Here is a 15064-nt window from a genome sequence, read left to right on the forward strand (position 1 = left end):
AAAAGCCAGTAATCAAAAATCTATAAAACAGAAATACGGTGAAAAAGAAATCTGTATTATAAATTTACAACTAAAATGTAAGTCCCAAAATGGGAAAGCAGAACATCTTATCAGCTTGGTGGCTGGTAACAGGTACTTGTTCTACATTGGTACCTGTACAAAACTAGCCTTTTGACTCCTTAATTGAACAATGTTGGTAACCAGCTGAGAAGCTGCAGTTTAGGACATGGTTTTCAAAATGAAAATACTATTCAGTTTTTATCACAGGACATAAGTATTCACCCCACCCTACCCCTCCAATAAATACCTCTCTCTGCAAACCTCACTACTTCTAACTTAGAAATGTAGAGTAATTAGTCTGGAAAAAAAAAAACACTTGAAGTTAAGTAAAGGGGATGAAAAACACTTCAAAACCAATTATATTTTAAGACAGATGGTCAAGATTCCTTACTTCCGCTGCTAAGTAATACATAGATTTATCAGTTGATTTGGTAAATGATATTATTTCATCATAGAGCAGTGGTCCTCAAACTTCCTAATGCTGTAACCCTTTAATACAGTTCCTCATGTTATGGTGACCCCTAACCATAAATTATTTTCATTGCTACTTCATAATTATAATTTTGCTACTGTATGAATCACAATGCAAGTATCTGAATGCAGGACAGCTAATATGCAACCCCTATGAAAGTTCATTCAATCCCCATAGGGATCGTGACCATGGGTTGAGAACCACTGTCATAGAGCAAGAGAAAAAAGAAGCAAAAAAGAAAGAGTAGTAGTATATGCTACCAAAGAGATGAGAAACGTAACTGGAAAGAAAAGAGATCATCTTTTATAGTAGTAAATTTTAAAAATGAAAATTAGTCTTATTTTAAAGAAGTTCAATGCAGTCTTAATCACAACCAGAACCACCAGTAGAATGTGGTCAAAAGGAACAACAATCTTTAGAAACAGAGAGAATCCCATGTGATCGTGGCCAGATCACTCCACACCACCTCTTGTGCTCAATCTTCTCTGTAAAAGGGTTCAAATTAAATGAGATGATACATATAAAATGCCTACTATGAGAAAGGTGAGTCACTGTTCTTTGCCAAGTAGTCATTAGGTTATAAAACTTTTTTTTTATTTTAACACTTACTGTGTCAAAGTTCCTTTAAACACAGTTAAAGCATGAAACATTTACAAAAAGACACCCATTCAAGCACAATCCCAAAGCAATGTTGGTATTGATCATAGCTATAAATAGAGATGCAGGAACTTTCAATATAAAGGAAATATCTAAGAACACAGTTTAAGGGAATTTAGAAATACAGCCCATTGCATAAAGCTTATATATACAAGAGGAAAATGGAAGGTGAACCGCACATGTCAAACTGTACACAAAGTATTGTCACCATCATGGAAGTAAAGGGAGTCCACATGAAACAAACGACAACTCCAAAAGCAATTGGTAAAAATCTACTGAAGAGATAGGTACACAGACAAGTAACTAAAGAGCTCACTTCCTCCCAGAAGGCCCCAGAATCCACTGCTCAGGAATGGACCTTGTTCCAAAATTCTGTAGGCTGTCTTCTGCAGGAGGGCAGCTGAATCCCAAGTGTGGGAATTATCTAGATTCTTAGAAATGTAGCTGGTGACTGTGGGTTTCATTTGCCTTACTACATGGGTATTGCTGTGATCATGTTCTTTTTTCATGTAACACTGCTTGCTTTGGAAAGTTTTTAAAATCATTCAGACTTACACGTGACCTTTTCCTAACATTTAAAACTAGTTTATGTACAGTGTCCACTTAAATTTTCAGGAAGATTCTTCTGCATGAAGTAAAATTCCCTCTGAGGTACTAGAATTCCAAAACACTGAGAAAATCAATAAATGAGAATCCAGAGTGATTAGGACAAATCAGTAAAGGTGATTTTTCCCTGTGTGTGTGTGTGTGTGTGTGTGTGTGTATACCACTATTTACATAAGATTGCATTTAACTCAATTCTCTGGCAAACTGCATTATTGTAGTCACAGGTACAGAACTTAAAGTATGTAAGTAACTTAACCATTCTCTTTTAATCAAATGTGTGTGCAAACAATCCATACTAACCTAATGAATTTCTTATTAAATTAAGCCATTGTAGTAGAAAACTATCATCTCTGGTTATTGAAGCAATCCTTGTTCTGTGTTGTTCTAAACATCAGACAATCACCATGTTAGTGTTAGATGAGTGTCATAAATCAATGTGAATCTTAAAAGGCCCATGAAAAAAAAAAAGCCAAACACAGGCTGAAACTAAATTCTTCCACAACAGCCTCAGAGACATGAGTGCATAGAACATAAAAATCCATGTTTTGGCCTGGTAGCTGAAATGCATTGCAAAACATATTTACTCTTTGTAAAAAACTTTAATCCTCTGAAAAGTTAGTCCCAGAAAACTACATATATCGGCTAATTTTTAAAACAGTGACTTTTCACACAAGATTTATTTAGTTTAAAAAATACCTAACATGTCCCCGAGATTGCTCCTTACACTGCTCTGTCACAGGGCCTGGCAATGACGGTTTCCACAGCTCCGCTGACAGTGCTAATACGCAGCCAGTGGAGCACCACTACTTTAATCTAATTCAGCCTTTTGGGACAATTACTCCAAGGTTGATAAATACACTTTTTGTCTTTTAATGAGATTTTATTAAAACTACTCGACTTATTCCACAGCTAATGAGTGACTATTACATCGCAGGCAGTGTGTTTAGCAATGGAGAGAGATGCATGTTATATATTTCCGCCTTCAAGAAGCTACCTATTAGCTAGGTAGAGAGACCATAAATAAGTAACTGTAATTAAATATGATAAGTGCTCTTGGGGTGAAAGCAAATACAGCATGCCTGGCAAACTTGCATGTCATCCTTGAGCAAGGGTCACGCTGCATCATTCCAATTTTAGTCTATGTCTTAGCAGAGGAGGAGAGTCAGAAGTTACAGGTTACCTAAATCCTAAATTCAGGACAAATTCCTACACAAGTTAAAAATTGTACATTGTGTGATCCTCTTTCAAAGACACTGCTTGTGACAGAAAGATTGTGTGTTTTTTATGTTTTAATTTAAATGAACTGTTTTAAAACTTCTTTCACACACTAATACTGATTTTACATTTACCTATAAAACTATAAATCTACAAAAGGAACAGTAAGTAGCTATGACATAAATTAGTCATTAACTTGTATTTGCATAATACCTTTTCTTTCCAGTAATTGCTACATTTGTTAAGACAAGAAGTTTGGGGACTAGATGGGTTTGGTGGTACTGGACAATTAATCCCAGCATGTAGGATGCAGAGGCAGGTAGATGAGTTTGAGACCAGCCTGATCTACAAATCAAGTTCCAAGCCAGCCTGAGCTAGACATTGTAAGACCCTGTCTCAAAAACAAAACCAAACAAAAAAAGGAAGTTTGGGACTATAACTGATTTTACTTCAATAACTTGAAAGATGCCATATGAAAAATGTTATGGAAATAAGAGGCACTGAAGAGTTTCTGCAGCTTTCAAAAAGGAGGGGGTTTTAATTTTTTAAAAAGAAATGGCACCCTGACGATAAGATTCTTTCAAAGATAGCTTTAGCACGAGTAAAGGTTGCAACAACTACAAAGAAAGTCTATTTCAAATAGCATCTCCCTTCAAACCTCCTTACCTCAAGCCATGTTCTTAACCAAGAAAAGACACCTAAGGGGGTCTAAATTACATTGGAATTAAAGCCAGGTGTGGCAACACATGCCTTTAATCCCAGCGCTCTGAAGATCTCTCTGTGAGTTCAAGATCAGTTCGAACTACGTAACAAGCTCCAAGCCAACCAGAGCTACAGTAGTGAGACCCTATCTCGATAAACAAACAAACAAATAAATAAATAAACTGGAAACTTCCTTCACACCACCAATAATGCCTAGCTCATAGAAGATGGATGAGCAGGTGGACGGGTAAGCAGAGGAGTGAGTGGGTGGCCAATATGTCTTGAAAACCGAAATCTATTTTAAAGAGCCTCGGTGAAATTTAAAAACTATTAAGACATTGTGGTGTAAACACAATTTGTGATACTAATTTGCTATGAAAGAGAATCAAAATTCAGTGGAGTCTGGGTAGAAATTAAAAGGATTTTCAGGATGAATGATGATCTGCAGGGCCTTTCTGTTTAAGCTCTTAATTGAACAAATTCTTAGTTTAAATGTATGCTGTCAAGGCCCCGGCAAAAAAAAAAAAAAAAAATCTGAAACGAATTTCAAATTCAGGATCAATATATAGTGACACGAATTTACTGGAGAAACCTTCAACCTTTGCCAGGGTGAGGACCATCATCATTACATTCTTTAACACTGAGGCTACCTAGGATTCATTATTTCAAAAAATGACATTTTATAAATGACATCAACCAAGTCAGATTTTGTAGAATAGGAATGAAATTTCACAGTTCACAGACATGCAGGCAGCCACTGACTACCTAGCATCTCAAAACAGAATTCTGCCAGGGCGTCTTCTAAAATATTGTGATCAATTCCACGTCAGCTAACACGAAGGTGACCACTTTTCAAAATCCAAAGGGATCACACTGTCATCCTTTCAGACCTGAAGGAATGAGAACCAGTCACCAAAATTGATTTAATGATGGCTATTTTCCAACATCATAATATATGTAAGCATCTTAATTCCACATTTTCCAGTGATCAACTGCAGACTCACAACAGCCATAACTAAATACAATCAATATCACTCACTCACACATGGTCATCTGGGTGTTTTTGAGAAGCATCTCATTTACCTTCTTTGTGTGCTCTAACACTGAAGAAATGAAGGCAATTTCTGATATTTTTTCTGTAGAAATGTGGTAGTTGATGTGGCTATGAAGCACTTGAAATGTGGCTAATCCAACTGAGGCAATAAATTTTGCATTCTGCTTAATTGATTAAAATTTAGAAATAGTTAATTCGGTTACTGGAAAACTTTTATGTATGTTTGGAACAATTTAAGTATGTGAATCTACTTTTGTACATGCAAATTTTATGAGACCTAAATACAGATCAAGTACTTCTGGTGAAAAATTTAGCTTAGCGTCAAAATTGAGATGTGCTGTTAGTATAAAACACACACTGGATTTCAAAGACTTAGTATGAAAAGATGCACAGTATTGCAAAAAAAATTCATGCTGAAATCACTAATTTAGATGTAATGTATTAAATAAACATTGCTAAAATTAATTGCACCTTTTTGTTTGAAATCTTTCTAATGTGGTTACTTGAAAATTATAAATTACACGTGGCTCTCATTAAATAGCTTTGGACAGCGCTGCTGCTCTAGGGCACATCCACGGCTCTATCAGACAGACACATTTGGACATCTTCCTCCTGACAGACAGGCTGGTCACTGAACAATGGGGCAAGGAGTAATGCGTCCTCGAAGCATATGGATCTAAGGAAAGAGTGTAGCAAGCTCTATCCACAATTTCACCATGTGAGCAGCAATGTAATACCTCAATATAGAGGAAAAAATGAGTTATCAGTACTCAAAAAATTGAAACTGAGTATACTGCAGACAACTTAAAAGAGGTAGAGCCAACTGCTCTGTCTTGGTTTCATTTCCTAACTGTGGACCTTAAAATAGACAATAAAGCACCGCTTCCAAAAAGAGGTAAAATATTCCGATACTAGCGATCTAATGAGCACTATTAAATAAGCAAAAATCGCTCTTAAATCTTATCTCAACTTCCAAAGCCACAGAATACACGCTGAGCTGGGAAATCAACTTCAGATTGCCAGCATTTCCCTCACAAGCAAATTAGCAGGATTGTGCACTTGGAATACTGTTTGACAAGAATGAAAAGGAAACAATTCAAAACAGATTTCGGGACTGGACAATTAGATGAGGAACTGCAGATTTAATTCTCAATCAGTACTGTGATTAATCTGATTCCCTGCTTTTCCCTGGTGTAATTATACAACACAGATGAAAGGATGAGCATTTGGACTGTCAGTTCTATATTCTAGACCAGCCCGGTGACTCAAAGCAGACGGCTCTACCACGCTAACCACCATCCCAACAACAGTGGAAGGGAGCCTCGAGCACTGATTGTACAGTCATTGCATAACGAGGCATTAAAAATTTGGGTGCCCCTAACTCTTTCTACGTTCGTCTAAGGCAGGTGAAGAAATTGCTGAAACTGGACGCACCCGTCTTCAATGACCCTCTTAAATCCGGGCACGGGGTGAACACAAAGGCATCTGTCTAATATCCTGGCACAATAGACACACACCCCACAATTAAAAATCCTGGACGCACTCTCTCGCTCTCTCCACACAAGCACACGAAATGCAGGCTGCTCTTTTTGTAAAAGGTCTAGGGTACAGGAAAGGTAACAATAACCCCAACTGTTCCCAGGAAGCAACTATAAAATCGGTCCTGCCACGTCCCTGTGTAACCGTCAGATAAAATGCAGGGAGCCCGCCCCACGCCTTATGGAGTGGCCGACCCGGGCTCGCTGGTCTCCACGGGTCGCTGAGAAGCCCCCAGACCCTCTCCTGGAAGGAGATCCAGGTACACGTCTATAAATACTACAGGGTGAAGAGGACAAGAGAGGCAGAGGAGAGGGAGAGAGGGCAGGGGGCAGGCCCGGAGCGGGTGCGGGAGGCCCCGGGCATCGCTAAAATGCATTTTTCCACACTCCCGCTCCCTCGCGTGGAGACTCACTTGCCGATCACCTCGCACAGCTCGTACACATCCTCGAACAACACGTCGTCGTCGGCCATGGTCCGGAGGGGACAGTGGCCGCAGCGTGGAGGGTTCTGAAACCTGGGTTGGGGGCGCCCAAGAGCTCAGTGCCCGGGCTCCGGGATCGCGTCCTCCCCACAGGACTCGCAAGCCCTGAGTGCCAAGGAAGCTCAACTGGGGCCGCGAGGCCCGGAGACTGCAGCACTTCTCCTCTGCCGGCTGCCGCCCCGGCGCGGGCGGCGGGGCCGGGGCGTGGGAGCGAGGGCGGCCCGGGCCGGCGCCGCCCGCCCGCCCGCTGCTCTCGGCGCTGTCGCTCGCGCTGCCGGGCGTGCGGACCCTCGGGGATCCGCGAGGCACCGCTGCACTCTCCGCTCGTCAGCCCGCGCGGGCTGCGAGACCGCGACCGCTCCCTCTGTCCGAGACCGGCTCCGGCGCGAAGCGGGGCAGCTCGGGCTACGGGGGGGCCGCGACAGCACCACGGAGGGAGGATCGTCGCGAAGGGAGGTGGTGGCGGCTGCTCGGCGCTGGGGACCAGGAGGCGGCGGCAGAGACGCTCCCTCCTCTTTCTCCTCCTCCCGCCGCCGCCGCCCGCCCGAGTGTGGGAGGGGGCTTCGCGGGATGAGTGTTCAGAACGGGCGGGAGCCGCGACCGCTGCCTTCAGCTCCACCCCTTAGCTTCAGCAGCCGGCCGGCTCCCAAGCCTGGAGCTCCCGCCCCGCGCACGCTAACCCTCCTCCCTTTCGGCCCGCCGGCGGCTAGACCCAAAGGCCCCGCCCACTCCAGCCCTTTGGGAGGCGGGGACCGCGGAAGAAGGCGGGGGACTAGGAGAGGGGGCGGGGGAAAGGCTAGCGCTCCCAGTGGCGCATGCGCGCAAAGCCCGCAACGTCACGGAGAACCGGCGAGCGCGGGGAATCTAGAGGGCGCTGGGGGTCGGCTGGCGGAGCTTTGCCGGTTGCAGCTGCTGAGGTGGGGCTGGTGGAGGTCGTCGCCTCTATTCACAAGCTGCGACCAAGTGGAGAAAGGGGGCTGGGGACAAAAGGTTCACAACAGTTTGCACGGTTTTGGGGACAGCGTGCTCAGTACTCTGGCAGCTTTCCCCTTCTTTCGTAACCTCAGGAAGCCGGTCCCAGTTTTTGGCTGGGAAAAACGCAGGGAAAGGGTTCTAATGAATGGAAAAGCCAGAGAGGAGGTGGAGAGAGATTGTCAGTCAAGACCGCACTTGGCGGCGGATACTTTTAGTACCACTCTGTCATTGCTTAATGAAGATGAGGACTGGGGGGGGGGGGGGGGAGGGGGAGAATTGTCCAGGGAAAGGATCAAACAAAAACTACTGCAGAGAAAGGTGTGCAACAACGAACAGTGAACTAGAGAAACAGCTTCTCCTGCCGCCTGCCCCAAACTCCCCAAATATCTATGCAGTATCTGTTCCTGCTAGACAAAATATAGAGACGGGTCAGGAAGACAGTGACATAAGGAGACTTTAAAACCATCGTATATTGTTCGCCAGCCCCAGCATCTACTTTGTTTAGTGTACTTCCTACAGATGTTGGAGTTCCCGGCATAAAAATGCAACTAGAAGGAATGGAGGCACGGGGTCAGGCACGGAGTAAGACTGTGGGTGTTGCCACTGTGCCGGGTTGTATGGCATATGAAGATTCTGTTCAACTGAGCATGTGCAGAATGAGCCAACGCCATGAGACAGGTATATGCCTTAGTTGAAGACCAATAAAAAAGAAGTCTTTGTTCCTCCACACAGCAGAAGTGTCCAATTAGTTTATAAGTCAGCTTTCCAGAAATCATCTGTTAAAATTCTCAGCGCGGTATTTTTAAAATAGTACTTACCAAAGTGCAGGGAACAGGGTGAAGTCTGAGCTTATTTTCCTTCCAGAAACGATCTGCACAAACCCTTGATTGCCCCCTCAGGAGACTGGGAGATTTGCGTGTTAAATATTTGGGCGCTAAACCTTTTTCTTTTCTGTCTTTCTTTTTAAAAAGCAAATCATGGGAAAATATAATTATATGAGGTTTTTTTCCCCTATCCCAGAGATTTTGTGTTTTCTCTAAAGAATGAGCTTCAGAGTCCAAGAAACTGTCTTCTGTGGAGGTCCAACAGTTACAAGTCACTTACCCCAACCTATCTTGCTACCTGCCACCTAATGAGTAAGGCATCATTCATTCTTCTCTGAAGCACACAGAAATCCTCACAAGTCAACTTGCCGGCTTAGTTTCCTTTCTCCAGCACAAATAAGAGCTATGCTAAGGCTTGCCTACTTTATTTTGGAGTTTATCTTTCATGGAGAATTCCTCTCAGAAGTAGAAATAGACAATTACAAAGCAGAAAAGGAAGTGCAGGTAGAAAAATAAAAAAGAACTGCACGGATAGGCAGGCTCTCTGCTCGAAGACAGCTGGTTTAGATTTGAAAAGAGTCTTACTGGCTAAGGGGTCCAACTCTAACTCCCTTATCTCCAGGAGTGGAGGGTTTATAGGTCGGTTGTTCCACCAAGAGCTACCCCATGCCTCCACTATTCAATAGCAGTTCTAGATTTGATGTGCAATTACACTCAATCTTTGTTGGAGAAGTAGAGGTAGATTCATTAAGTTAATCAATGCAGCACTCCACACACACGCACAGTGGGTGGGCCTAATCTTATCTGCACTTGACACTTCCTGGTCAGTCCTTGCTTGAATGGTTCCACATCTCCCAATCAGCACAAAGTTCAAAAGTTTCCCTCCAGCTAGAAGGTCGACTTCCGAGCTCCTAAGGAGGATTTAGTCACCCACGGGTCCAGTAGTCCACAGTTCCAAGAGTTTGTTTCACGGCTGACAGCAAGCGGAAGCTCCTCTCTGCTTCCAGGATGAAAATAACCAAACCTTTCAATTGAACTTAATTTTTTTTCTAAGTTTCTTCCAAAAATCCAATACTTTCCCCCAACTAAAAGTGGTCAGGTGTTAATAATTTAATTCTCTCTTAGCTAATTAAAGGGAATGTTAAAGTAACTAGTTGCATAAGTTAAAACTACATTTGATTTTGCTAATAACTGAATCTTCAAATAACAGTCATTTAAACAAATGAGGGTGGTGACGTTCTGCTTAACACGGGATCTGGAGCTGTGTGGTTGCTGACATTGGATCCACTACTCCACAGTTCCATCAGTGACCTAGTTCGTTCTTCCCACTCTGCCATCCTTGATAGTTTGCCTCTTTTCCTTTAGCCATTTTTGTCATCTCAAGATGGATGCCACTGTTTCAAACATTAGCAATGTGGAGCAGGAAGGCAGGAAGGGCAGATGAGGTCTTTTTACTCCCTGTCTCATCTCTATTAAAGAAATAAAATACATGTTCTCATCTCATTTGTCCAGACCAGAGTCACCTAGCAGGCAACCTCACTTGCAAAGGAGGCTAAGGTCATAGGTGTTTTTGCCTTCTCTATGGAGGTGGATAGGGAAAAAAGCAGGTGGGGAACAGACTCCAGTAATCAATCAACAATCTGTCTAGCATGGGAAAATGACCATTTATTATCATCATAATGTGGATATACACTAATGTATAACTGATAGGCCTGAATTTTTAGAACTCTCTGAAAGCCCCAAGGATGTTACAGATACTACATAAATTTGATTCTTAGACATCATTACAAATCTCAAATGATTTTGAGTGTTTGTTTGAATTTCTCAAAATTGGGATACACATTTGCAGGTTGCCCAGCTCCCATGTAATTTCAAGATTACGCAGATATAGAAGGGGGAAACACACTCCAGGGAAATATTAGGATGAGGGCCACACAAAGGGCAGTGCAGCATAAGCCTAATTTTGACAATTTAGAAATCAGTCTCATTCTGTAGTATGATTATTTAATTGTATAAATTATCACTGAATTAGTGAATAAAACTAGGATTGACACTGTTCTCAACTGGAATAAATTTATTGTCTCATGGCATATGCAGAGTTTCTAAGCTCAGATGGAAGACACTACCCATAGTTCCAGTAAAAACATATAGATTACACTTATTCTTCAATACTTTGTGGTTCTTTGTTGGTTAGGCATTGATAATGTTTAAACAAGCTACCAGGGCTTGTGACAAATAAGGCAGGCCCATTCTCAGCTGTACCCTAAAAAAAGGATCAGACAAATAATTACAATGAGAAGTAATGGTCCTTAGGAAGTTTGAGGGAGCAAATCTGAAGAAGGCCTATGGATCTGGAGAGATAACTTTGTGGATGAAATGTTTGCTGTGCAGGCATCGGGACCTAGATTCAGATCCCAGAAGCCAATCTAGTTGAAGCAGTGAGATTTGGACTTAGCTAAAGACCCTATCTCAAGAGATAAGTTAGACGGTTAGAGGAAGACACCGGATTTCAGTCTCTGACCTACTTATGTGTATGATAGAACACAATGCACACACACTCACACACACTACATCCATCCATCCATTCATCCCACAATTATCTATCAATATTATATATATATATATGTTATTAATGTGAACATATATATTGGTTGAAGAAGACTAAACTGAAGAAATGTTTACACCAAGACTGAAAAAGTATAGAAATTAGCCACTTGGAAGGATTGGAGCCTGTTGGGAATCAGCAGAGAGAATAACATTTATGGATTCATGGAGGCAAGCAAGAATATACTCTCTGAAAAAAAGACAATGTTCTTTTGGAATTCTGGATCATACAGTGTAGGAAGAAAGTGGCCATAATATGTTAAAGAAATAAACAGGGGCCAGATAGTAGAAGATATTAAATGGCAAGTTAAAAAGTTTACCTACTAAAATGCTTGATTTCAGTGATACTGACTCTTCTGTCAGCTTTGGTCCCCTGGCTCTGTGCATGAATGGAGTGCTACATTTTAATGATTTTGTATTAATGTGTTTGTGTCTGTTGCTGTGTGTGCATGTGGAACTTATCTCAAGGCCTCTGGAAGAACAACAAATGCTCTTAACTGTTGAGTCATCTCTCCAGCCCTAGAATTATGCTTTTAAGTAGTTCTTTCTTTTGTACTTGATGTACACTCTCTTCTCCCACCAATTCTTTTTAAAATGTAGAAACTCCTCTAATACATTATTTCAATCCTCTCTGATCCCATTTAGTATTTCTGAGTGCCCCACTCCAGCTTCAGGGTAGTTTTGCACACAAAGATTAGTCTTGTGACTTACAGGACTTCCTACAAGCTGCTGGAACTATTTTGCAATGAGGAAGCTTAGATCTCCTGCATCTGACTGTTAGCTATTAGCCAATCACTGATAGCACAAGAATGTCCAATTCCCTTGGTTGGGAAAGAGGGACCAGCTCCTCCCATTACATAGCTCACCTGTAGAACTGAGCTCAAGGTATATACCCTTTTGTGGGCCGTTACCTAAAATCAGACCTTAGTTCCTTTCCCTTCGTTTCCCCACTTCTCTCTTTTCCTGTTTTCTCTTGGAGTATTATTGTCTTAATGACTCACTTGTTTATGGTTCTGTTATCAAGATTAACTTTGGGGGACCCCTATCTAAACCAGTGGTGTTTCTTAAAGTAGCTATTTCACCAAAATCATCTGGGAATTTATAAAACGTTTTTGTTTTGTTTCTTAATGTAGGTTCCCAAGCCTTACCCCAAACCTAAAAAACCTGACTCCATTGGAGCTGTCTCTGGAATGTATATTAGAATCTTTTTAAAAGAGATTTTAAAAGTTTTAATTTTATGTGTGCATTTCTCTGTGTCTCTCTGTCTCTGTCTCTGTCTCTCTCTGTCTCTGTCTCTCTCTCTCGCTCTCTCTCTCTCTCTCTCTCTCTCTCTCTGTGTGTGTGTGTGTGTGTGTGTGTGTGCGCGCGTGCACATGTATCCATAAGGCCAGCACCCAAGGGAGCTAGAAGCTCCAGATCCCCCTGGATCTGGAGTTACAGGCAGCTGTGTGCTACCCAATGTTGGTGCTGGGAACTGAACTTGAGTTAGAGTACTCTGCAAGAGAAGTACATACTCATAATGGAAGAGCTATCCTCCAGCCCCAACAATCTATATTTTTATATGCTCCCACCATGTGAATCTTATACACCTAAAATTGAATAATACCCGCTCTAACACTTGCTTGGAGAACTATCTTGAGGGAAAAAAAAGGTTGACATCACTACTAGAGAATCCATAGGACTCCACTACTATGGGAAATACATTGAAAATGTACCAGAGTGCTCTAGGGAGCAGGAAAGGACCTGAATAGAAATGTGTTTGCTACCCAGTTTCTTCAAGTTCCAGTCCTGTAAACTTCCCTCTAAAGATCCATTTTGCCTTTCTTCTTCTTTTTTTCTCCTGCTAATGTTTTATTTATTTATTTATGTATTATTAAAAATTTCCGCCTCCTCCCCACCTCCCATTTCCCTTCCCCTCCCTCCACTCCCCTCCCCCTCCCTCTCCAGTCCAAGGAGCAGTCAGGGTTTACTGCCCTGCGGGAAGTCCAAGGTCCTCCTCCCTCCATCCAGGTCCAGGAAGGTGCGCATCTAAACAGACTAGGCTCCCCCAAAGCCAGTACATGCAGTAGGATCAAAACCCAGTGCCATTGTCCTTGGCTTCTCAGTCAGCCCTCGTTGTCAGCCACATTCAGAGAGTCCGGTTTGATCCCATGCTTTTTCAGTTCCAGTCGAGCTGGCCTTGGTGAGCTCCCATTAGACCAGCCCCACCGTCTCAGTGGGTGGGTGCACTCCTCGAGGGCCATCTTACACCCGTCAGAATGGCTAAAATAAAAAACACTAATGATAGCCTTTGCTGGAGAGGATGTGGAGTAAGGGGTACACTCATCCATTGCTGGAAATCAGTGTGGCGGTTTCTCGGGAAATTCGGAATCAACCTACCCCAGGATCCAACAATTCCACTCTTGGGAATATACCCAAGAGATGCCCTATCATATTACAGAAGCATTTGTTCAACTATGTTCATAGCAGCATTATTTGTAATAGCCAGAACCTGGAAACAACCTAGATGCCCTTCAATGGAAAAATACCTTTCTTCTTTTAATAGCCCTGAACAAGTAAAAATTTTGACAGTAAAAACAATATTGCCTTTGCAAACAACACAACATCAGCATATACTGAATATTATCATTTAAGAATTAGCCAAAATACATCAGTTCTTTTAGCCACTTAAGATCACAAGTTCACCGGACTTCCAGAACCTCCAGTGTACTGCATGCTGATAAGGACTGCATTAGACAGAGAGTAGCACACAATCCAAATCATCCTTAAAATCCTGAGAATCCATTGACTCACATAATTGAAAAATTGGGGCTTAAATTAACATCCAGTGAGATTTGATTCAGGACTCAAGTCATTGATGAACCTCTTTCCCCCAATTTTTTACTATGCTATAAATTTTTATTATTTATTTTACTGTGTGATAGTGGCTTTATCTTTGTTTGTTTGACTGGTTGGTTGGTTGGTTGGTTGGTTGGTTGATTGATTTTTTTTTTGAGCCAGGCTCTGGTAGCCTTGGCTGGCCTAGAACTCACTATGTAGACCAAACTGGCCTGGAACTAACAGAGATTTGCCTGCCTCTGCCTCTGTACTGGCTTTATCTTTCAATGCCATAAGACAGTTACTGGGTCTCTAGGTGCTTGAATTGAACTATCAAAATGTTTTTCAGAGTTTCTGACTTCAACTTATACACAAGAGAAAAAGGGTCTTGTCTATGAGGTCCTATCCCTGCTCAAAAATTCCTTATTTCTCATTGGCCTGACACTGAGGCTCCTAAATATGCTGGGACCAATCATTGTAGGCAGGAAACAAGAGTCTTAAATTCATTTCATCAATTAGGGCCCACCCTTATACAAAGAAAAATCATGAAAAAGGTAGAAGCCCCCCAGTTCTAGTCACCAAAAGCTAGCATTGGCTGTGTCTTCACGCACTGTTGTCCCCAAAACCCCAGTTCTAGTCACCAAATGCTGGCCTTGGCTGTGCCATAGTGATCTGAATTGTTCTCCAGTTCACCTAGTTACTGCATCCTGTCAACTTTTCTTTCAAAATTTCATCTAAATTCCTCCCTTCTCCATTTTTCCAGTCTCTGCTCCAAATCTACTGTCCTATCAGCTTACACTTACATGTTCCCCAGTCTACTCATTGGAGTACTACCCCCACTGCTTGCCCTATCCCTGTTCACTGGACAGGGTCTGGGATATCCAGTTTGTGTTCAAGAAAGCGAAATCTCAACATTGAGAATTGGTTCTGGTGTGTGGTAAACATTCTGAAGGTGTTTGCCAAATGTTGAATGAGTGAATAGCTTTACAGATTTCATTAATTCCTGAGATTCTCTTTTATTGACTTTTGCTTATAGTCTTGTTTCTTCATGCCTTCCA

The 15064-nt window shown here is 42.1% G+C and overlaps 1 protein-coding gene across 4 annotated transcripts in view; it reads right to left on the reverse strand.

Annotated features, from left to right (window-relative positions):
• The window catches only part of Cask (calcium/calmodulin dependent serine protein kinase), a 331839-nt gene extending 324889 nt beyond the window's left edge, over window positions 1–6950 (reverse strand). For all 4 annotated transcript variants that reach the window (XM_038316597.2, XM_038316596.2, XM_038316595.2 and 1 more), the window contains exon 1: window positions 6718–6950. In XM_038316597.2, coding sequence (XP_038172525.1) covers window positions 6718–6776 — 59 coding nt within the window. In that variant the 5' untranslated portion in view covers window positions 6777–6950. The remainder of the gene's footprint in view (window positions 1–6717) is intronic.
• Window positions 6951–15064: the final 8114 nt, after the last annotated feature.

This window comes from Arvicola amphibius, chromosome X (assembly GCF_903992535.2).
Source record: "Arvicola amphibius chromosome X, mArvAmp1.2, whole genome shotgun sequence".
Classification (NCBI taxonomy): Eukaryota; Metazoa; Chordata; class Mammalia; order Rodentia; family Cricetidae; genus Arvicola; species Arvicola amphibius.